Here is a 25837-nt window from a genome sequence, read left to right on the forward strand (position 1 = left end):
ATATAAAATGTGTGTAATGGTATCAAAGCAGTTTGCATTTACCACACAATGGCAACCTTTTTCCCTCTCTCAGTTTATGGCACAGTACACTCAGAATTCATTTTATACTGTGGCAGATCAGTGCATGGGCAGCGAAATTTTTTAGAACGAAAGACAGCAAGATTCTTACTAAAGCAATAAGACAAACAGAGACTTGTGAAGTCTACCACCAAAGACCTCTAAGCAAACAAACCATGTTTTGACCTTCGGTGACATGTTAACTCTATGTATAGCCTGGAAAATTATCTGCATCATAAATACATGTGGCTGACAGTCATTAAGACACTTATGTAACAGCTTATCAAACCATCTACCTCTACACCTTCACAAAGCTATACTTGACAAAAAGGTATTGCAATTAAAAAATATGTATAGGGAACTACATAAATCCCTTACCAGACTCCACTCATCTGCTAGGTTTATATTCACAGTATTTTAATTATCTGCAAATTAAAAACATCAATTCTGACCCAGAGGAATAAACACAGACCACCTCCACCACCAACAGTCAGGAAACAAACTGACAACATAATGTTCCAAAACTCTTTTAGATTTCTTTAAGCAGTTATCAATTTATTTCATGGTATTTTCAAAAAGAAGTCATAATGAAAAACACATAGCATCCAGTTCACATATAACCTAGAAGTTCATCATGCAGGATTTTCAGAGTTTGTGGTGGAAACTAAGAAAGGTTACAAGGTTATTCAATCCCTATGTGAGAGAAGAAAAAAAATAATCTTCAAGCATAATCTCCATTTTGATTCATTCCAGAAAAACAGGCACCTTTCTATCCAGTGATCCTTACCAGGGAACTGAAGAACCAAGTTCATTACAGCATATTGATCTACCAAACAAAGCGGCCCTCATCCATCGATCGGCTCCAGCCAAACCCTGTATTGCTTGCGAGGCCATGCATGGCACACAGCTGTGGATCACTCAGTGAGACAAGCAGCACAACATGTTTTCCTCCCCAAATGGACCTAGGCAGAGCATTCTTCTATGGTATGCAACAAAAGTCACACAACCACTTTCAAGCAAACAGCAGGCAGCCTTCAAAAACAGCTTTTCCCAAGATCTTATTCGGTTACTCTACAAAAAATTTAAGCACCACTTGAAAGTTGATAGTCACTTACAGGAACTAACATTCAGACCTTACTTCTTCAGTCTATTATTGATGTCTTGCATGATAAAAGGGGCTTCAAAAATTAAGAAGCATCTTTGTGTACCTTTATTGGTACTGTAAGATGAACACACAACTCAATACTATTACGACTCAGTAACTTTCCTTTTCACAGAATCGTCTAGGTTGGAAAAGTCCTTGAAGATCATCCAGTCCAACCGTTAACCTAACACTGACAGTTCCCAACTACACCACGTCCCTCAGCGCTATGTCGACCCAACTCTCAAACACCTCCAGGGATGGGGACTCCACCACCTCCCTGGACAGCCCATACCAACGCCCAACAACCTGTTCTGTAAGAAATGCTTCCTAATATCCAGTCTTTTCATTTGAAATCAGATGGAATATAAAAACACAGATTCATGAGACAGTGGCCACCTTAAGTCTGGCTTCATCCCTGTGCTATGACCTGCCCAGCAGACCAGAGCAGCCACAGTAAGCTTTGCTGGGATCACAACACATATTTCTCTCTTACAATCGGGTCCTAAAGCCAGGTGCACCTGTTTTTGCAGGCTTTGCTTCCTTTAAACAAACCCACTGAAGGCTAACAACATCCTTCATTTTAGTGCCTACTTTGGCTTTTGGTTTTTTTTCTGTTGTTCACCATCTGTAAATTACAGAGCCTTTGTTGCAAAAATCGGGAGGAAATAACTAACAAATCATTTGCAGTTCTAAGAACTGATAAAATCACCTTCTCCGAGAAGAAAATGATCCATTTTTATAAATAATGACATGTATCATTTTTAAATGTTTAATTTGCACACAAGCACAATGACAACATTTTAACTGAATGAGACTTGACACAGAAGTATAGATAGCAACATGAAGCATAAGAATGAAAGGGTTTTCTTTTGTTGTTTAAGTTTCAATGCAATAAAGACTTCATTCTGGTTCTGTGAAACACACTGAATCAATTGCAGGTACGTAAAAATACCTCAGACACCCGAAATGCTAGATATGTTTTTTCCTTCAAGCTGTTGTAACTTCTGCCCTCACATATCAGCTCTGCATAAATGCACTCCAAGAGGTTAAAATTTCACTCCATTTCATTGCTTCTCTCTTCTAGACAGCCTGGAAAGAACTCTGATATTGACCTTCATTCAGCTACCTTCATACACAGAAATGCTCTCTGCCTGCATGTGCTGCCCCAGTTTCCACTAATTTCAGCAGTATTTCTGCTCTTATGTAATAAGTACTTTTCCAACACAAACTCCTTCAGAAGAAATCAAACCAACCAAAGCTCTTTTTGCATAACGTACCAAGCAGCTATCAGCTACTCGATGCAGATGACAGACTGGATTTGAACCTGCGACCTCCAAGGGACCTACACTCCCCCATTAGCCATCCCCTGAGAACTGAATTAATCAATTTTTTATAAAAGCACAAACATACACTAAAGCACTGTAAAGGGAAAAATGCAGCCATTTGAACAGAAGAGCTCATACTAAACAGCAAAGCCAAAGACTTTCACTAATGTATTATTTCCTTAGTGTAAAAAACATACTAGCTGCTTTACAGAAAACTCTTAACACAAGTTTTCTGGGTTTTGGTTTTGTTTCCTTTTTTTTCCCCCTTTGAAGAACTCAGACAATAACCAGCACTGAAATCTAAATCTATGCTAACAGTGATTGGATTTAATGAATGAACAGTGATAAGAATTTGATTTAGAGAAATATATTCTGAAGAACTTTTAGCATAAAAGATGATGCTGAACACCATGGACAGCTGATAAAAGGAGTACTAGGGATGACAAAACCAGAAAACCAGCTGACCCACTGATACAGTCACACTTCCATCTGTCAACATCGTGCTTACAGAGGGTAATTAGCAGTTATCAGTGTGTCAATGACAGAGATGTTTTATCAGTCAGAAAAGAAAGAGCTTAAAAATATCCAGAAATCCAAATTTTAAATGTATGATCTGTATTTACCTTTCCCCACAACTGTTTTTATGCAACAGCTTTGTTGTATGGTGGCTCTTCGTAGAAAAGTAGGTTTACAAACTACTTGAGCCAGGCATTAAGTTAACTTAGTTTAAGAACCTGCACTCTATGTAGCAGAAAATCCTACAATACAAACACCAATAATATTTTGTGTATCCAGATTCTAGTACAAAGCTTGGAAGTTAAATGGCTACACAATACAGCAATAATTTTAATAATGAACATAAAAATGATCCAAATCCAGGAAAGTCAACAGAGTAATTTCCACTAAACTCAGCTACGCATCAAATCTTATGTGCATTACTAGCTGACAAAACCTTAATGAAATACACACCCAGTATTATGTTACTAATGTTTAAAAGCCACTCGCTTGTGGAAGGGATTTTTTTTTTCCTCTTCTCATGTGCTTGAACCAAAATATTGACCTAATGTAACCAGTGAGCCACCATTAATAAAACCTCCATGCTGAAAAACAACTAGGAGCTCACCCTCCACCCACACATAATTTTGATACAGGTATGCTAAATGCAGACAAAGTCTATTTACATAGATGTTTTGCTTGTATTTGATTGCCAGTTTACTTGTATTTGAATATCAATTTGCAAGCTAATTAGAGAACATTGCTGAGCCCATTACAGAAAAATAGTGCTCCACCATTAACTGCAGTGCTATCTCACTAATTCCTTTAAAGGCTGGCTTCAAACACCATCTTCATCTCCATTCAAAACAATTAGTGTACATTTATTTCACATTTTAAACTGCAGAGAATCAAATTTTTAAACACTTTAACAGATTGCACTGCTATTTTAATAGCTTTTATGTTACAAATTATGCTTTTAGGGATTCGTAACTTTCCTATTTAAGAGAATGTTAAACTGGAACTCACAGAGGGTCTTAAATAATTCCTCTTCTCTACAACCTGAAAGGCATGTGCCATTAACTTTCAAAACCAAACAAAACCTACTTCTTAAAAGGCAGCACAGTGCACAAAGAGCTTGCTCCTGCAGGCAAGCAGACAGGATCATCATATCTGCCACTGCTCACAGACCTGCCAAAACACAACAGGCAGTAAAAGGGAAAAATTCAAAATGGGCCAGTTTGTGAAGCTCTGTGGGCAGCTCAGAGGAGGAGGAGATGCACCCAAGCAGTGCTGTACTGTGCTGCTACTCTGCCCGGAGCATAGTGCCCACCATCAGGCAGGGGCTGCAGCGAGGTGAGGGACAGCGGCTGTGGGCAGCGCTGGGTGCCCTGGTTCTCCAGGATTATCTGCAGCCGGGCTGGTGGGTTAATGGGATTGCTTGCTGTCATCTGCAACCCAGCTAAAAACCGCAGGTGCAATTTGCCACTACGCCTGGACAGGGCTGGGATGCAGCAGGCAGCAAGGGATGGGCAGGGAGTTGATCCTCAGGTGCACAATCCCGGAAAAAATTAAAACAACAGGAAGAAATCTCCTCGTTGCTCTTCTGGGAGAAAACAAAACAAGCACCTCACAGCGAATCTAACACAGTGGAGGTCTCATTCAGCTACAATCTCCTCTCATCACCCCTAACAGACCCCTTTTCTTGTTAACTCATCTCCTTTCCACAGCAGGTCAAAATCAGTAAATCAAAAAAGCAAGCTGACCCAGGGAGAACTAGCCCACCACAAAAAGCAGTGACAGTTTAGGGTCAGATCTACTCACTCATCCTGCAGCCACATCACTGTGATATATTTATGACTCAAGGAAACAAAGTGGTATTTTTGGTATACCCTCTCCTAGTTTTACTTAAGGCTGGCATTTTCACATGGACTTAAACTGCACATCTACAATCAAGGTGACAAACAATGAAAAAAGCATTACTGGTACCAATTCATGTGTAGCAAGAAGCAGCAGTGGGTTTTGAGACCACTCTATAGACACTGATGGACTCCACGTGCTCAAACTCAATGCTGCCTCCAGAACAGTAGACAAGCCATGATGTGCAGCTACAGATACTACTTTAATGAATCTCATACCCTGGCTGTAACATCAGTTTATCTCCAAAAGACTCTTCCTTGTGCATGTTCTGATCTTGGCTGAACACTCAGATAATTAAGTTTCTTGGTATTAACATAAATTGGGAAAAAAAAGGGAGATTTGGGGCATTGTGTTGTCATTCTGATATGGAAAAGGCCTAACAGTTTCTCCTAGAAAAGTTTCTCAGCAGTATCTGCTTCCTTAATTCACTTTGGTGAGCTCCACTGGGCCCTTGGCATTTCCCTCAGGATAGATATCAGATACCCATGACTAGCTCAAACTGGATGTCATTAGGAAATCTTAAAGTACTCCAAGATATTTTCCTTCACTACCTTAGGTTGCTTCTGTCCTTTTCAACCGATGCCAAGTTTCTCCTTTCTAGAGTTGTGGAGAACCTGTGCTTTCATTTCCCTCTTGAACTACACCAGGGTCTCTTTTCCTCCATCCATTCCAACATCCTTCATCACCCAGATTCTTCTGCTTCGATCCTTTCCCCAGCCTCAGCACCATTCTCCACTCCAGAGTTTCACCACACTCATCCCCCAACGTTATTCTCCTTGCCCTCTGAAGGACAAATTGTCCAGCTGGGGTATATGGAAAAGAGTGGAAAACCATCCATGTTGTGTTAAGTTGGAAACATAAAGGGTACCAAAGGCCAGTTACTCCTTCTGCAGCCTAATAAGAAGATAACAAAACCAACTCTGGTCATTTCCCTTCCATTCAAAATCTTGACACTGTTCCCTTGGGAAATGACGCTCCTATATTCTCAGTTCAGCAGGGCTGACTCTGCTGCCCAGGTCATGCTCTGGAAGTTTGGAAGTGAACTCTTCCAAAAGCTACAATTTCCAGATTAAAAAATGCCTTTATGTTGAGCATCACAAGTTAAACCAAAAGCAATGAAACTGTCTCACTGCATTCAACCAAAATCAGAGCAGTTCAAACTGTACTTAGATTTGTTGACTGACATCCACGTGTTCAACACAGTAGTATTTGATTTAATTTATTCATTAAGTGTTTAAATACAACTGGAATTTATCTCTATTTAGTATGGCAATATACTCTGTAATAAAGGGCATTTACCTATAATATCGGTTCAATAGCATGCTCTAGTAAACTCCTCTTCCAGATTGTGAGAAAGATGACATGTCAACAAAAGATGTATTGTAGTCTTAAGCGAGAATTTCAATGAGTAATTACACAATACCATGTGTCTCACGTTATGCTAACACAGATGGCCTCACCTGAGTTTTTGCTCCATGTATTCCATATACTAATCTACCCACATAAAGAAATAATTTTTGGTTTTTTAATGCAGCTGTTGCAAGCAACAGCAACTTTTCTTCTATCACTAAGTAATTCTCCCATACCTAAGGGCACCTTTCTCTGCTGGAGAGGCTTTCTGCACAGCTTGGCAACTGCCATTACTCCCAGCTTCCCCTAGAGCACAGGTCAGTCTTGGAGAAGGTTCCAACTATAGCAATTCCAAGAGAAATAATGGCCCCTTGGGAATCAAGGCCAGATGGCATAGTTTAAAACAGAGCTAAGGCTACACTAAATGGTGTTAGAAACAGTATCAAGCTAGACCCAGCTTCAGAGGCAGAAACAGACATCTCCCGGTTCAACCATGCCCAGAGCATACTCGAGCAGCTGACAACTAGGCTCTTATAATTTGTATTTCTGCACACAGAAAGGACACTACATTTGAGATTCTCATAAGTAACCAGCTGAATATAGGAAAAGGGAATAAGTACTAATTAATTCAGTGCATTCCAAATAAATGCACCATAAACAGAAATGACTATCAGAGCTGGACTAATTAACTAAGATAGTAATTTACACATCCCAGAACACTGCAACCACTCAGGATTTCTGTAATTTCTCTGTAAGTGTATTTTTCTCTTTATCAAGATGCAGTTATAAGAGTCTACACTGGAAATAGAAGCAGCATTCCTTTTGCAGGAAATAAGGATGAGTCAAGTTTTTTCTCTGGAAAAAGTGGACAGCCCAGCTGAAGTGCCTCTACACCAACACATGCAGCATGATCAACAAACAGGAGTTGGAAGCTACTATGCTGCTAGAAAGGTATGACCTCGGTATCATTACTGAAACTTGACTGGAAAAATCCCATGACTGGAGTGCAGCTGTCGATGGCTACAAGGTGAGGAAGGAGAGGTGGAGGTGTTGCCCCCTACATTAAGAAATGGACACTGTAAAGAACTGTCTTTGAAGACTAGCCACAAGCAGGTTGAAAGCTTATGGGTAAGAATTAAGAGACCAACACAACAAAGGGAACCTTGTGGTTGGTGTCTGCTACAGGCTGCCAGATCAAGGGGAGCCTACTGACAAAGCCTTCTTACTCCAGCTACATGAGGCACTGCACTCACAGGCCCCTGTCCTGCTGAGTGACTTCAACCACCCTGACAACTACTGGAAAAGTAGTATGGTGAGCTATAGGCAACCCAGGAGACTCCTGGAATGCAGTGAGGATAACTTCTTAAGTCAGATAATAGACAGCCCTACCAGAGGAGATGCAATAACGGATCTGATGGTCACCAATGCAACTGAGCTAATCAGTGATTTCAAGACTGGAGGCAGCCGGGGCTGTAGTGATCAGGCACCGGTGGTGTTTGCAGTCCTGAGGGCTATGGGTCAGGCAGAGTAAAGTCAGGACCCTGAATTTTAGGAAAGCAAACTTCCAGCTGTTTAAGGAGTTAGTCAATAGGAACCCCTGGGAAACTGCCCTCAGGGACAAGGGAGCACAACAGAGCTGGCAGATCTTCAAAGACACTGTCCATAGAGCACAAGAGCTCTTGACCCCCAGGTATAAGAAATCAGGAAAGGAAGGCAAGATACTGGCATGGCTGAATTAAGAGCTGTTGATCAAACTAAAAGGCAAGAAGGAAATGCAGTGGAAGCAGGGACAGGTATCCTGGGAACAGTATAAGGATGCTGCTTGGCTGTGTAGGGACAGGGCAAGGCTTGAATGGAGCTGAACTTGGCAAGGAATGAAAAGAATAAGAAGGGTTTCTACAGGTATGACAGCCAGAAAAGGAAGGTCAAAGAAAGTGCAGCCGCCCTGATGAACAAGACTGGCAAACTGGTAATAACAGATAAGGAGAAGGCTGAGGTACTCAATAAATTTTTCACCTTGGTCTTCAATGGCAACCTCTCTTCTGATCCCTCTTGAGTGGATTGACTGCAAGATAGGGACTCGGGGAGCAAAGTCCCTCCCAATGCAAGAAAAGATCAGGTTTTGTGACCAACTGAGGAACCTGAACAGACATAACTCTATGGGACCTGATGAGATGCATCTTAGAGTCCTGAGGAAATTGGCTGAGGTAGTTGCCAAGCCACTCTTCATGATATCTGAAAAGTCACAGCAGTCAGGTGAGGTCCCTAGTGACTGGAAAAGGGAAACACTGCACCCATTTTTAAAAAACGTAGAACAGAGGACCGTGGAAACTACTGATCTGTCAGCCTCACCTCTGTGCCTGGGAAGGTCATGGAACAGACCACCCCAGAAACTATGCTAAGGCACATGGAGGACAGGGAGGTGATTCAAGACAGCTAGCATAGGTCCACCAAGGGCAAGCCTTTCCTGACCAACCTAGTGGCCTTCTGAGGGAGTAACTGCATCACGTGACAAGGAAAGATCTATAGATGTCATCTATCTGGACTGCTGTAAGGTTTTTGTCAGCTCCACACAACATCCTTCTCTCTAAATTGGAGAGGTATGGATTTGATGGGTGGACTGTTCACTAGATGAGGAATTGGTTGGATGGCTGCATCCAGAATAGTGCTCAATGACTCAATGTCCAAATGGAGATCAGTGGCAAGTGGTGTCCCTCAAGGACCAGTACTGTTTAATATCTTCATCAATGACATAGTGGGATTGAATGCACCCTCATTAAGTTTGCAGGCAACACCAACCTGAGTGGTGCAGTTGACACACCTGAGGGACAGGAGGGACATAGAAAAGCTTGAGAAGTGGGCCCGTGTGAACCTCATGAAGTTCAACACAGCCAAGTGCAAGCTCCTGCACCTGGGTCAGGGTAACCCCTGGTGTCAATACAAGCTGGGAGATAAAGGGATTGAGAAAAGTCTGTGGAGAAGCGCTGGGACTACTGGTGGATGAAAAGCTGGACATAAGCTGGCAATGTGCATTCGCAGCCCAGAAGGCCAACCATATCCTGGGCTCCATCAAGAGAAGTGTGGCCAGCAGGTCAAGGGAGCTGATTCTTCCCCTCTGCTCTGCTCTACTGAGGCCCCACTTGGGAGTACTGTGTCCAGCTCTAGAAAGACATGGACCTGTTGGAGTGAGTCTAGAGAAGAGCCACAAAACTGATCAGAGGGATGAAACACCTCTCATGAAGAAAGGCTCAGAGAGTTGGGGTTGTTCAGTCTGGTGAAAAGAAGGCTCTGGGGAGACTTCATTGCACCCTTTCAGTACTTAAAGGGGGGCCTTATACGGTGGGGACAAACTTTTCAGTAGGGTCTGTTGCAATACGACAAGAGGTAACAGCTTTAAATTAAGAGAACAGATTTAGACTAGCTGTAAGGAAGAAATGTTTTTACAATGAGGGTGGTGAAACACTGGAACAGGTTGCCCAGAGAAATGGTAGATACCCCATCCCTGGAAGCATTCAAAGTCAAGTTGGACAAAACTCTTATCAACCTGATCTAGTTGAAGATGTTTCTGCCCACTGCAGGGGGGTTGGAATAGATGACTTTCAAGGGTCCCTTCCAAACCAAACTATTCTATGATTCAATGGTAACAGTGAATTTAAGATTTTTTAACTACAAAATGTATTTCCACCTCTAATCCACATATTCTGTAAAACCAAAACATTTTTTAGTACATGTTTATAGGGTTTTTTTTAGAATTACTTCTAATTTAGAACTCAACTGATGAATTCTTTGATACTCGATATACAAATTGATCCACATACTACAACTCCGTAACAGCTTTCAGGTTCACCGAGGGATAATGGAGTTATATTTCTGTAATGTTTGTCCTTCACGCACATCTAAAACATCACTGAATTTCATTACTTACATCTATTCTTTTTTTTAAATATATATAAAATGTACTACATACAAGTTTGCAATGAAAAAACAACATTAATCAGTAGCTTAATACTAAAGAGTAAAATCAGGTATCCCGTACAAATCAGAGCTTCAAAGAAATTCAAGTGAGAAAGGAGTCACCATTCAAATAGATATCTTACCGCTATTCAGTAAGGTGAGCCTATGTTCCATATACTCTAGGCTATATTCTATGTCTAACTAAGGAGTGAGGAGAAGGAAGTAAGGAAACCACAACTCAAGAAAAGCAATCTCTTACTTCAGCAAAAGAAAGCTCTGATTTTCAGGGGACAAGTAACTGAGAATGCATTAAGAACTTGGTACATGAATAGACAACAGGCATCATAAAACAGGCACTGTGTTAGTGTAGTTAAGAGCAAGCACAAGCATCTCTCCCAATCCTGGACAGTAAGCTCAACAGTGACACAGAAGAATTTAGGATGCTGTGGAGTACGGAAATAGGACAAAACAGGAAAGCTGTTTGAGAAAAGAGAAGGAAAAGGAATAAAAAGGCAAGAGACCAATAAGTGGAATGCAACTGTAATGTAAAATAAATCAACAAGGCACAGCATCATCAAGTAACTGCTTCACATGGAGGAGGCCAAAAGTAAACCTATTAATGTTAAGCAGGACTGAGGGAAAAAAGAAAAAAAAAAATCCCCACATAAAGATCTAGAAAAAAAAATATTTGTCACTCCCACTACAGCTTAAAAGAATAATAAGAAGGATAGTATTTTGTTTTTTGGGTTGGTTTGGGGTGGGATGAAGTGTATATGAAGAGAATGTCAGAAAACAATTGGAGAAGAATTTAAAACACTTTTTCCTTAGCTTGCCAGTGGCTCATATAGAGACCCCATCCATCTGAGATTCTTTGGCTGTCTGCCTGGAAGGAACTTGTCAACTTGTCTTTTTGCTCAAGGCAAGAAGATTTCAAACAAAGTGGTTACCATTTTTTTTTTCTGTGGGAAAACAAAAAAAGAGTCCAATTTTTTTTTTTTTTGTGGGGAAAGACTAAATTCCCCTCTTAGGAAATATGATCCTGCTAAAAATACTTTCCCTAACTCTACTGTTAATGTGCCCTGAAATATTAAAGCCACCAGTGCATGCATGCTACCATAGTAAGAATACAATTGTACAGAAGTTGTTTATAGAAAGGAATGAGACATAAGCCTTTATAAAGATATGCTGCTGAATTCAGTTTTAAGCATGATGACTTTTTTGAAAGGAGTTTTATTCTTAAGTGATGATGGACATTTTTATACATAGAATAATAAAACACCACTAGCAGCAAAAAAAGCCAAGTGGCTTCATCTGGGACAGACAGCACCCATGTAACCTCCTACATAATGACAAAAACATTAGTTACTTTTAAATGCCAGGCAATTCCCAAGTACCACATTCCCAGCAATGCATTTCAGGATTGTTTCAGCCCAACTGATATTTTCGATGGTAAACTACAAAGTAAGTCAGTGGGAATGCCAAAAGCAAGTCTTGTCACTGTTTGAATGCATCAAAATAAGTATTATTTTCTAAGCATTTCACGGCTAGAAAAGGCAGCAGGGACACCACAGCTCTGTTTAAGCATGCAAGACCTTTGAGCAAAATCCTAAAGGAGTAGGAGTGAGAGTTTATCCCAGATAAAATGGTTAACTCCATTCATTTTATGGTTTCATGAGCACTTGGTACCAAGCTCAGAGAGAAGGGAAGGCTTAAGCATGCCTCTTTTGGCAAGGCTGTCGGCTTGCTCGGCTTAAATGGCTCATGAAACTGCGCTGTTACTCATCCATAATCACTGCTTATCTCAGTGATCAACACCAAAACATTTTTTTTCTTTGTCACTGCACAACTCAAAGAGCTTCAAAGTATTTTAGAGCTACACAATCCTCGAAGGATACATTTAAGAATCTTGTCTAAGCAATTAATTTGCTTAGCAGAAAAATTATGTATTTAGTAACGGGACAAACTGTTAAGAGTATCTGAAAGATAAGAAACTGGTAAAGTAATTATTAGAGTAAGAATCTCTAGCTTTATGATGCTGCAAGCCACCATTCAAGTAACCTTCTCAAGTGAACGAATTTAGCAGAAATGCATTATTTGTATATTAAAATTTGCAGGATATAGAACAAAGATTAGATAAACAGGATGGACATACATATCAAACTGACACAAGTACTTTTTCCTGGATGAACAACAAGCTGCAAAACAACCAGCATAAGCAAGGGCATTTATTATATTTAAAAAGGAACTCCCTCTTTAACTTAACCGTTTCTCCAAATACTAGATTTTATGTATGGTCCTCCAAACAGTAATCACATTCTATCCACAGAAACAAGTTATAGGTACGGTGCCTGTATATCTGGGTTACTAGGTGATGGTTGGTGAGTTATTTGCATAAGACATATTTTCTCTTTTTAGATGATGGAACATTTAGGTCCTAAAATACTTCAAAGTATATTAAATTTTAAATTCTAAAGAACTGGAGGCCCAAATAACTCCATGGTTTTATCATTAAGACACTTTTTAGAGGTTCATGAAGTTTCTTTTAATTTTGTTTCAGAAATTATTACTTTCTTTTTCCTCCCTTTACAGAAAAATGAAGGTGGTAGTTCTGGGCTCACCTAGTTCCTTAATAAAAATCACTAATTTCACTGCAGTGAATGGTACCAAGTGGAGCAACATGTAAAACATTAGAAATAAATTCAAAACTAGACCCATCATACTCAGGTTACATGCATCTAGTGATTTAGTATTGCACCTTGAAGTCAGCCTTGCCAGACTTTGTGCAATATGAAGTGCAAGACATCAGCTTTGAAGCGTTTCCAAGCCTATGACCAGTGAAGTCTGTACCAGGGGAACACAGGAGCACAGAACACTGGTGACACCAAGCCAGAAGGTGGTAACAGGACATGGCCTATACCGCAGGCTATCTCCTACACAGCTCTGTCATGACCTACTAAAGGAGTAGTTTCCAACTTCTTTTGATGTGACTTGCCAACTAACTGCATCCTTTCCCTACAAGGGATTCCCTGTTTCCTCATCCTGAAACCAAGGGCAGTGATCTTTCTCTTTTCGTCTACCCACATTAATAAATGCAGGGGGGTTTCCTTTTCCAATTTATGTTATTCTGAATATATTGCTCCACCAATTTTTCACATATTGTGACAACTGAACACATGGATACCAATTGAACACACAGTGGCCTCTCATACCCTCATGCACAGAAGGAGCAATTAGTAGACGCTGACATACAATCCTACCCCTATGAATAAACAAAGCCATTATCTAATGATAAATATTTTTTTTCTTTTTTCTTTTTTTTTTTAAACACAACAGGAACAAGTCCAACCCTCCCTCAAAAACAAGCACCACCTGGATACAGAAATAAAGAGAAGTCTCTCCAGAAAATATACAGTATCTTGTAGTGCTGGTGGAACCCCGCCCTATACTCTTATAAAGATTTCTTGTAATACTTTAAAAAACAGATATCCTACATTACTGTAACAACTGAAAGGCACATATCAACAAGTCATATGATAGCATTAATTTTATTTAAGTTCAGTGAATAAGGTGGAAACTGAAGTCCTCAAGAAGCTTGCCCCCCACTGCGTAAGATAAAAGCAAATGAACTAGACAGATAATAAACATATAGTCATTTTCTTGGTCAGTGTTTTAAGAAGTAACTTGTCAAGAAAGCATCAACTCAGGTTCAAATTATTCTGCAGCTAGCTGAGAGGACCATAAAGCCTCTATGTTTGTGGTATCAATGCACAAACCCAAAGAAAAGTAAAGCTTTGACTTTCAAGCCATACAGAAAATCTACAGCTATATGTCCCACTTCTGAATTCATACTAGTATAAGAATGCAGTTAGACAGGCAAGGCAACAGATCAGAATCAGGCCCATAGTTATCCCTAAGAAGCAAATGTCACGCAACCATACTTAACTTGCGGCGTCATCTGAATCCAGTTTAATAACCAGAAAATAGGCTTTTGACAACAATAGTATTTAAAAATGACAGCCTAATTAAATTTAAGTCAAAGCTATGCGATGACGGACCATATGTTTATGTGTAACCAGCAAATTATATGCTTTTAAGCATGCCTGAATTTTCAAAAGAATTAACCACTGCAGTAATACAGCTGAGGAAACGGTGGTAGGAAAAAAACTACCCCAGGTCGTTTTTCAACCAGCTGATATGGTGTGATACACACTGTATACCTCGCAGAGTTTTTCCAGTTCCTACTTCCCTAAAATGCTATGCGTTTTAATACCATTCAAGGACAAACCAACAGTCAAGCTCACTTCTGAGAAGCAAGTGAAGGGACTACGTGAATGCAATGAAGTCAGTCTGCCATCCTAAGTTATTAGTTCAGATTCAGTTAAGTCTGGTCAGTCATTATCACCAGATTTGTAAGACCAATGCCAACAGAAAATTAGTGGGCAGTCCACTGTGGTTCCTAGCTGGCAGGAAAAAGATGGGGAGAAACTGCAGAAAGGGTCTCGATTCCATGAAGAGAACTTTCACAGACAGAGCAATCTCAAAACTTGTGTGATCTCCATTTTAAGATGAACTGACATTATAATTAACCATTAACAAACATTTGATGACTTCATGGAAGCACCTTTGGAAAAGCCCTTGTCCACTGTGCTTTGTCCCCTTTTCTGCCCCTCTCCCCAGGTTTGCACATCACCTACCAAAGAAGCTCTTGGTGGCAACAGCTATTGTCGGAGTCTATAGTAAGAGTCATCTATTAATTCTCATGTGGTGGGAAAGTGAGGAAAATTCTCTTTCCTCTTTATTATTTTCTCAATTGGCAGAACATTTACTTTAATACATGAATTTCTAAGCTATCCTTTAATAAAAGTCTGTGGTGGTGGAACATACCTCCTTGAAAATGAACAGAAAAAGCTTTAATAACTCAAGTTTAAATATGCTAATCAATTCATCCTGCATTCAAGTTTCCATTATACTTCTAAAAAAGCACAAAACAGGTCTGTAAAATATAATTAAGGAGAGACTGCTATATACAGCATGTAAAATCAAGACCATAGCTTTCACTTCATTTCTTTTGCAGACTCATTAGAATTTTTTTCATTTAAATGTCTTGATCTGTGTAACCGCATTTATACGTGAAACAACAAATTAAATTAGTCCTTATTTAAGACGTATTTGAAACTGTCTAAAACTGAAATTAAGTCAGTTCCACAATTTCCAAATTAGATGGAAAAAAATAATTACGTTATCAGTTCAGAAAAGAGCCAAATTAATGCACATTTTAAAAAAATGTTCTACTCCCACAAACGTGTATGCTGAAACTTAACTGATTGGCAAATCTAGGAAAGATTCAGAGCACATGCCTCTTGTGTCCTACAGATGACTACTCTATTCCTGAAAAAGAGACACAAAAAGAGCAACAAACCAAATTCCCAACCTAGACAACCCGCAGGCAGATGTAGTCACTGCTGCACATACCCAGCATTCGCCAAGCAAGCTGCAAGCTTGGGAGGGGGTCATCCTCAGCCTGGGCATCGTGCCATTCAGATGCAGGTAGGTGCCAAGGTGAGAGCGCAGCACACCCTCCACGAGACAGCTCCGGCACCGTCCTGCCTCTCCCCCAGCATGGCTCCTCGCAGAGCCCGCAGCGCTGCGGTCACCAACCGAGGGCTCACCAGCAACTGTGCTCTCGTGTTGCTGCCTGTCCTGTATCTTGCTTTCCGTATGTGTCTTTCCTCAGCTTGATGTGAAAAAGCAATAAGGGAACTATCTCTGCATTAATGTGAGCACTAGGACTTGGTGTTAAGTGCAGCACTTCTACGGGAGATGTAAAGTGGAAGGGAAATTTCCTTTACCTCCTCATCATTCATACATGGGTTCTATGTACAGACTGATAGCATACATATCATACATGGTAGTAAGAAACATCAGTGTGAATGCTGTGCTGAGGAAGAAAATTAGTGGATGAACACAGAAAGGTTCACAACATTTGGTATTTTCAAATGACAGTCAACAGAGGTGCACGTGCTACCAGTAATGCCAACAGATTTTCCAAGTCCTATGACAGTAATCAAAAAAATAATCACAGAGCAGCTGATGTTCTTTCCTGCAAGAGTTTGTGCCCTATTTAAGGATAAAAATGCTCCAGTGATTTATGGTTACAACTAGAGGAAATTAAAAAACAAAATAAAATAAAAATATATTTTCTAACCCTACCGTTGAGAAGAGGCTGTCCTCCATGTATACTCCTTGACACCACTGCACTGTGAACATCTTCAGGAAATCCAGTCTTGCATGACATATCTTCACAGGTTGCTTTTATCGGTGCCTGAAAGGAAAGACAAAATTTATGTAATACTCATCACCCTCATTCACTGAAGAAACATTCCAGTTGGCACATACTCCATTTTGCTGCTGTCTTGTATAAGCAGCGTCTTTGTTTCTAAATGGCTGCAATTAGGACTGTGAGGGCAAAGGGTTAATCTTTCTGATAACTGGAATGGAAGGAACAAATCCCACTTGTCTGGTAAGATCTAAGTAATACACAATCTTGATTCTTCTGACCACTGAAAATTTCCACTAAACCAGTCATTGAGACTTAAGGGGAATCATAGGGGGAACAAAAACATTCCTTCCTCTGGAAATAAATGTTGGGCAAAACCCATCAGCAACTTTTTCACAGCCAGATTACATGAGAAGAACGACTTCAACCCCTGATTTAAGACGCTTTATTTAGTGTATTTCTGTGTGAAGTTCCTCCAGAACAAGTAAACTAAGATAAAATGCTACATTTGCAGTAACTTAGCAGAACTTATATTTGCGTTAGCATTCAAAAGGATACCATATAAAGCCAAATGTTTCCAATGCAATCTCCTTCTATTTCAAAGGGATGTTAAGTTAAAAGGAGAGCAGCTCATTATTAAATTTGCACAACAAGGGAAGAGCAGAGCCACCAAAACTGTTTGTTCTCTCACTTGTTAAGAAAGTTTCCCCTCAAATCATGGTCTTAAAGAGTTTCATAAATGCCTTTTTATTAAGAAATATAATACAGCATTTGGAAACTTGTTTGTTCTGTAGTTCCATGTTCAGAAGATACTTCTGATGGCTAAGCTGGTTTCCCAGACAGTTTGTTGCCCAGTTGAAAAAAAAAACAAAACATCCATTTTTCTGTGACAAAAGACTTGAGGTTTCTTTTCAGTGGATTCTTCTTGTCTTTTAGAGCTCCACAGAACAGCCCAGTTTACACGTGCTTAAGCGACCATACACGGCAAAACCCCTTTGACGCTGTGTAAGGCAGAGGCCAGCTCGCATGTCAGCCTGGGCTGAGACACATCCTAGAAAATGCAAGAGTCCTTGCACAATCTCAAACACGCCTACATGCCAAGTGAAGGCCTATCCATGTGCATGCCCAGATGTAGTATATGGTCTTTGACAGCATGAGCAACTGTGCTGCTATATCATACCTAAATCTGATTGAGACTTAAATTAGATTTAACTTTTTACTTTCCCAGATGGGCTTCCATCAAGTAGACATACTCAAGGCTGTGTAAGCATGTCTGCATACACTTGGCAAAGAAAGCCCTACAGGAAAAAGAAAGAAGGGATGGAGAAAGGAGATGATGGTGTTATAACTGTTTACCATAGTAACCTCAGGCAAACGGCATTAGAGAGGAGGTGCAACAGGAGCATCTCAAACCACAAGGGTTTCCTCAGGGAAGAGGGGTTGGGCAGCAGTGTCATCAAGAGATCTCCACTGACAGTCATGGCCAAGCTCAGCACACCAACCCCTATTAGAATAACTTTATCACTAATACAAGGAGGGATTCACAACACATTGTGTTGAACTTACACCAACACAGTCCTAACTAAGCAGCTCAAAACTTACATAACAAAGAAAAAAAATTAAAATAAAAATTTACAAGCTCCAATTTAATGCCCTGTCTAGGTAAGCACCCAAGGGAAGAAAGCTCGTATCAAGTGTCCAGTTAAACTGTGGTGTGGGTTTAACTGTGACTTAAGTACTACACAAGTATCTCATCTACAATTACTTACATACTTTAAAATGTTTCTATGAGAACTCTGAGGAGAAAGCAAACACAAAGCAACAGCTTAAGCTGCCAGGGACCATGTCGCCTGCAAAACTGGAACTTGGATCTGTAGCTAAGCTTCAGCACTCCATTTACACATGGAGTTTTTTAGATAAAAAGATGGTAAATCAAAAATAATTACATCCCAACTGTCAGTTTCCTCAGTTTTAGAGCTCAAATCACAGGTTTAATAATGTTTCCATAATTTGAAAGAAAAATAGTAAGACTTGTTTAAACAACTACCATACAAAAGGTGACCTCAAAAGAAAATGTGATTGAGGGGAAAAAAAAAAATTGCCTTTCATAGTATCCTTAAAACAAAAAGGTCCTGGTTGGGCAGCTGAGGAGATAGCAGGATTTTGAACCAGTCTGCACTGATGCGCCTGGGAATCTTTCAGCTTCTCCAGCAATCTATATGTACTAAACAGCTCTTATAAACTGAAACAATGCCCACTAAAACAAAGGCAGGGGGACATGAATAGAGAGCCTTCTTTATTCTTTCATTTGTAGCCACCAATTTTATCCAGAAACAAAAGACTGTACTCTGCTCTCCAAAAACAGCCCTTTGTAAAGATTGTTTGAGCATAAAAACACAAGGGAAGGAAGAATTCAAATTTTCAGCAATTCTTAATCACCCTACATTTAAGAGTTTTGAATTAAATAGAAGTTGTAGCTTCAGATACACTGGGTCATAAGAGTACTGCAAAACTAAAACCATTTTAACTCTAAGCAAAAGAGGATGCTGAAATATTTTTATCCCCTTATCTGGGGCAAAAGGGGAAAGCTAGTGAAGATTATGGGGCACATTATTGTAATTTACAGGATTCTGTGTGATTAGTACAATTCCTAAGACTATTTCAAACATAAGATAACATTACTTGTACATTCATCTACAGAAGGACACTACTTAAGAAACGCTTTTAAGATGGAAAGCAATTACCTTAGCTTGTACCCATATAAAGCCTACTTAATGAAGTTACAAAGCTTTGAACAAGCTCAGCACTTGGAAAATTCTCAAGTACTAACAGACTTTGCTAAAGCAAAATAAGGTTACTACTGAAAAACTATTCTGCTTTCCTCATCCTTTATGGCTTATTAGTCATTTTTAACCACAAAATTAGTAACAAGCATTACTATCTCCAGATGCTGGAGAGCTAACACCAAGTCAACCATGGTGTTAGATCAGGCATATAAACTCAGTACTGTAGATCTCAGATTAAAGGCAAACTGCAATTATGAAGCAACATGATGTAAATTAGAAGTCCTCTGTCAGTGTTATTGTTCAATGAATTAAAAGAATTGGCCATTTTGATATACTTAGGGCAGTTAAGCCTGCAGTTTTCATACCCTGCTCCTCAGTTACTTTAGTTTCATACCTAGATATCTGAGTGTCTAGAAAACTGTGGTTTAAGTTCAAGGCTGTATTCCAGCTCAATCAAAAGAAAACAACCACCTGTTGACTATTTCAACTTCATAATACTAAAGGATTCATGTTTATGTCTTTTTCTAAACACCACCAGTAGGACTCTTCCACCAATGTAGGCCTCACACTTGTGAAAAGATTGAAAATTAAAACCAGAATAAAGCCAGACAGGATTGCTTCACTAGTGTTGACAGTTCCGGACTAATACCTCTTTCCAATTCCCATACTTTCTAAAAATTAACCATGTTTAGTATGCAATTCTGTAAAGAAACATCTATTTTAAAATGGAAGCTCACCACATGACCGTAGAAGCAATTTTGCATCAGAACACACATCCTAAATTTGCAGATTTCAGCTCTTCAACACAGCTTTTAAACAGGGTTGATCTTCTCTCTGCATATGCCATACACCACTGGAGTTCACTAGTAGCTTTTAATCTGAAATATCAAAGTCTCTACTTTTCTGCTGTTTGCATCTGCATGTACTACAACATTAGGTTTCTTAATATTGATTGTACCAAAGCACAAGGGAAGTTGTTTTTGAAAAAGTGCTTTCCTTTATACTCAATGTAGCTTACTTCTATAGGAAAATAAGCTTAGGTAGTAAAATGAGAAATGGAGAGGTATGCATCAGAGAAAATACACTATACAGTTATAATCAGACATAGTACAGCTGCTAGTTGCCAAGTCCAGCCAATTCACAGGGTATTATAGTGCAAAGCTCAAAACATCTGACATATGTATGACAGAGCGGGAACAGAGTATTTGAGCTCTCCCTCCTTAATAACCAACATTAATTTGCAAATATGACAGTAATATTCAACTGAAGCACAGATCACAGAAACATTTGTGACTGTGTTTAAAGATTGTGTGTTTCTTCATTAATTTAAAAGCCATGATGATACCCAATACTCATTCACAACTTGGGTAACTCCAGGGATCATTCAAACCATTTGTAGTTTTGTGTGCATACATCATCTGACACAGTGGGATACGCTACACAAGGTGGGTCTTATTTTATCACAAGCTTCTACTCACTACCATAAGGCGTATAAAAGATACTCTACAGGATGACAGACAAATCTCTGAAACGCTTTAGATGCTAAACTTGAAAACATCCAGCAACTCCTTAATCTCCGACTTGCTGCAAAGAAGAGCTGCAGCAGTTTATACCCTCATGGTACTCAGTACTTCAGCAAATGTAGCCAAGTAAAATTTGTTTTCAACTGTAGATTGCAACTGGAGAAAAATAAAAGTTTCTTTCAAATTGTTCTGGAAGCCAAAAGCTTCCAAAGTGGGTGCCAGGCTATGTCATCCCAGAGTTACAGTCACACCAGAAAGTGCTTTCGTTATGGCACCTTCACTTCTACATAGTACTCCATGAACCAGGAGATTTTAGATCAGAAAAATCCAGCTTCTTAAACCAAGCTCTCAAACATCTTCACAAAGTAACAGTATCTGCAACTTTTATGCTGACATCTAGTTTAAAATGAGTTGCCACCACTGTTTACTACAGGTTACCATAGCTTTACAAATAAGAGAGTCTCACAAACTGTGTTCATAGCCTATTCTGTTAATCTCAACAGAGACACATTAATTTGCTTTGTATTAAACATCAAGACATTTATTTGGTACATCCCACACAGCACAAAGCTAACCTGGTTTGGACTTTCCCCTTCCCCTAACTAGTAGAACATGGAGTGCTGAATCTTCCAAGCCATATGGTTCTCCAGATGAGCCACAGCTTCTATCAGAGAAGGATGTGTTGAAATTTCAACTGCAATAACAAAACTAAGTGGAATTTCTCTAAGTCTAACATCACTTTTTTTAATATTAAAAAAAAAAAATCCCAAATCAGCCATGTTTGACCATACATTCTCATTTCTCCAAGAGAGGAAACAACCTCTCTCCGATTTGGTGACAGCCATTGTACTGCTGACACCGAACATCTCTGCCCATGAAAAGTGCTGCTAATGCATACAGGAGGATGCTGCGTTTTCCCCACCTTCAGGGGAGGCCTTGCAATGCCTATCTGGAAGAACTCTTTTGGGGGATCACAAAATTTTAACTATGTCTTCAGCTGCTAGGTGATAATTATATGCTAATTATAAGGAATGGAGGAGTCCCCAGAGGAGTCTGTTGGTAAAAATATTTTTTTAAAATATGTCAAGGAGTGCCTAGAGGAGAGGATAAATGCGCCTTTTGGAAACATGATATTTAATTAAATACACGAATACTGACTAAAAACCAAATAGTTTAAGTGAAACATTGAAAAGATTTGGCAACGATACACCTTCCATCTTGGAAACTGCTGATCCCGTAACTGTTTTCATAAGCCATTTAAAAATAGAAAGCCTAATTTCCCCACTTTATTCAGACGGAGCTCCCACAACCTTTCAGTGAGAACGGCAGGATCAAATCAAATGATGAATCATGCAGACTTGGTTATATACCTCTCAAGGTGAATGGCAGCACAGCCCAACACCCAGGTGAAAAAGCTCCCTCTCAGGCAACTCACAAACTACAAACGCGCTTTAGCAAAATACAAACCATCCCTAAATTCATCCTGTAATAACATACAACACCTTTCCCCCCCCCCCCCCCCTCAGGACTCACTTCTACATATGCCATATGCCTGTATATATATATACATGCCATACACATTCAGCCAACAAGTGAGTCTTGGTCCAGTGCTGAGTGAGAAGTGCTATTATAATTACCACTCCTATAGCAAAAGATGTTAAGTATTCCTTCTGCTTCCATTACTCTCCACCCCTGATAATGTCTCATTGCATTCCCATGCACAACTACTGCCACTGGGTCAGTGGAAGCACACAGGGTGTTCTGTGAGGACACTACAGATTCCTCCTATGTTTTGTAACAAAAAGAAATTTAAAATAAAAATGCCAGGGAACATTAGAGGTTGCACAGCCTTTGGGGCACAGGTCTGGTGTTTTGTATGTGTACACTGTTTGAAATAAATTAAATTCTCAACCTAATGGGAGTGCTGGTGAACTACTGAAACTACTGCAAGTTTTCTAAACTTTTTTTTTTTTTAACCTAAAAACGCATTTACAGAAACAGTGAGAGACAGAGATTAACTGCTAAATGATCCTCTTACTCAGGCAAGAAAAGCCATTCAACAATTCCTGTTCCCTACCACATGACAAGTCCCTTACGCAAGACTGTCTGTATTGAGTAAAAATAACTTTACTCACAACTTCCTCAAGCTATTTTTAAATATACACATGCACTTCTGTCACAACTAAATTGCTTTATGTCTTACAGTGTTCAGTTATTAAAAAAACCTAATAAATTAAATTATTGACGTAAAAGCATCATTGAAACTAATTAAGATGGGACACAACAGGGCTCTTCAGTGATGTTTCTGGGAGTTCCTCCAATTTCTGGGAGCATAAAGAAAAACAATAGATGGGAAGTTTTTGAATTACACATTCTCAACTGGATGTAGTTCCAAAATATGATCATTTCAGGCAATACTTTATGAACAGATATAATAAAAAACTATGAATTCATCTTTCTAGCATATTAAGTGGCATGCCTAGGTAGCAGTACTACCCATGAAGCAGTAGGCTTTCTAGAAAACACGTAACATTAAAAAGAAATAAATTGACAATACAAGACAATTTATACCTTCTGTTATATCAGCAGTATATTTCTGAGCTTGCTACAGTATCTACCCAGATAATCAGAACTTGCTTAATACACAAAATGATCTCCTGTTTTGTCAGCCAATGATTTCCATTCCAAAAATTCACTGTCATCTTAAGTGACCTTATCTGTCCTGTAACAGATGTAAAAAGCATTTTGGAAAAAAAAAAAAGTCTTTTCACATAATAAATTTTAAAATAACATAACCAGTTTAATATCCAAAGAGGTAATTCTCTCTTTTTTTTTTTCCAGTTCTGAAATTATCTGAATTCTGAGGATGTGTCAGCTGTATCACTATCACCTAGACCAGACAGACAAGGATTAGAGAGCTCTTTGCTGCAATATCCTGCCACATTTAACTTTTCAGATATTCTTTGAAGACAAAGCAAAACCAGAACAGAAAGATCTACATCCAAAAAAGGCTGAGCCACTCACATAACTATCCTGTTCCGAGGCTTATGAAAGCATTATAAAATGCATTCAATTCACTTTGAAAAGAGTTAACGATGTTGGAGTCTGATTTGTCAGAGATGTCCTGAAACTCATTTTTGTGGTTATACAATCACATATTTACTACATTACTTAAAATAGACTGATTTAAAAATAATAATGATCTAAGACACAGGTGTGTTATGAGAAACAGAAGATGCACCCACAACAGGAGATCTCACTGCCACTTCTGCACAAAACCACATTAATATGCCTCACCCCAGTTCTGCCAGTGACTACGGCTGGGGGTGATTACGAGAGGGGTGCAGCTGGCAAGAAATTCCACTGTCGGATTCCTCTGCTTAACAGGAGTGTCATTTAGGGTAGTAGCTTTATCACCTGGATACATTCAGTAAGATCTGGAAGAAGACCAAAACAGCCTGCAGAGGGTAATAACTTACATCCTCCCTCATCGTAATTCAAATTCAAACCTAGGCACAAAAGGCTCCAGAACTGCCTCATTGTTTACTTGTTTCTGAAACGGACAACATCCACAGAGTGATTCAAGCACCTTACACACTAAAAGAAAAATTATTCCCTTTTTGAGCACTTAATTTCTACTCCCCTTTCCAGTTCACTTCTAACTAGCAGTCGTTTCATTCCCATAAATTCATGCTAGCTTTCCCACTGCTTCTTCAAATGTTATCTCAGTTCTAAAAACTGGAACTGTTGTTTTGGCCAGAAAAGCAAGCCTCACTCCTTTGATCCTCTTCGGTCAGGTTTTTTCACATAATACTTTCAGACACATACTGATCTGTTAACCAGAAAAATAAAGTGCAGTTTTCATTCCCTTACATCCCATACATGTTACATATTGCCAAAAATCTAAAGCCCTATTTCCTGAACATAAACAGCACCTGCAGATCTGCCTTAAAACCTGCTTCCAGTTATGATCTTCCCAGTAATTCCATAACGACAGCTTTTCTACATCACCAATGAACAACGAAGTCATCAATAACTCTAGAAAATAAAAGTAGATAGCTCTTGTGTTGCAGAGAAGAACAACTAAGTACAAAGGTTCAATGACTCAAAAGAACCTGATACAGATAACCTACAAACCAAAAGTATTAGGGGTATGATGACAGGAAAAAAAAAGTTAGCACTGCATCTAGCTCGTGAGGGTTCTTTGCAGTATGCATGAAAAAAGTAGGGAAAAAAAATAAAGCTTTTTAAATTAAAGTGTTGTACTGACACAGGTCTATAAATCTGATTTCATACACAAGTTCCAATTTTGTTACACACTATTAAAAATCAACCCTAACCTGATTTAATGGATACCCAAACAAGGGGGAAATTGGATTCCTCAACCGTAACGTGCCAGTGACACTGAGTGATACCTAAAAGCAATACGGTTAGTTCCTGTCCTTAATTCATAGCTTGTGCTTTAATTTCAAACCTGTTCTGGGTTGAAAAAAAAAGATGGAGTAAAAGCTTACTGCAGAATTCGTGCTTTAAAGATTTATTGTGATAGTAAGACTAAACAGAGATGAAAGCACATACAATAAACAGCACCTAAAGACTTGCAAAAAAAAAAAAAAAAAGATGCATGTGCAGATTTGCTGAGATACTAGCATTTAGAGGAGAAAAAAAGAAAAAAAAAACCAACAACAGTACAAAACAAGCCAACAAACAAACAAAAAAAAACCCCACCACAGCACCAGCCTGTAAGTGGCATATCACAAGTTTCTGCAGAGGGTGGCTGCCTTCACGTGGCAGGCGCCCATGCCCCGCCGGGCACTGCCGGCCGGCCCCCGCCCTCTCCAGGGAAAATCCCCGGCTGCCTGGAGCAGCGTTCCAGCACCTCGCTCGCCCGGTGGCGAGTCATCGCTCCCCGAGAGCGGCTCAGAAGCCGCGTGGAAAGGCTCGACCGCCCGGGCGCGGCGTGAGGGGACGGGGGTGTCAGCCGGGGGGAGAGCGGGGAGACGGGAGGC

The 25837-nt window shown here is 39.6% G+C and overlaps 1 protein-coding gene across 2 annotated transcripts in view; it reads right to left on the reverse strand.

Moving 5' to 3' along the window:
* Positions 1-25746, reverse strand: part of CDH2 (cadherin 2) — a 115175-nt gene extending 89429 nt beyond the window's left edge. Inside the window, exons 1-2 of one of the 2 annotated variants that reach the window (XM_026842067.1) lie at positions 25708-25746; positions 16453-16564 (exon numbers count right to left, since the gene is read on the reverse strand). In XM_026842067.1, the coding sequence (XP_026697868.1) occupies positions 16453-16564; positions 25708-25731 (136 nt within the window). In that variant the 5' untranslated portion in view covers positions 25732-25746. Of the gene's footprint in view, positions 1-16452; positions 16565-20042; positions 20097-25707 lie in introns of those variants that run through there. The other variant, XM_026842066.1, reaches the window with a different exon arrangement.
* Between the last annotated feature and the right edge of the window lie 91 nt (positions 25747-25837).

This window comes from Athene cunicularia (assembly GCF_003259725.1).
Source record: "Athene cunicularia isolate RWA chromosome 2 unlocalized genomic scaffold, athCun1 chr2_part1, whole genome shotgun sequence".
Classification (NCBI taxonomy): domain Eukaryota; kingdom Metazoa; phylum Chordata; class Aves; order Strigiformes; family Strigidae; genus Athene; species Athene cunicularia.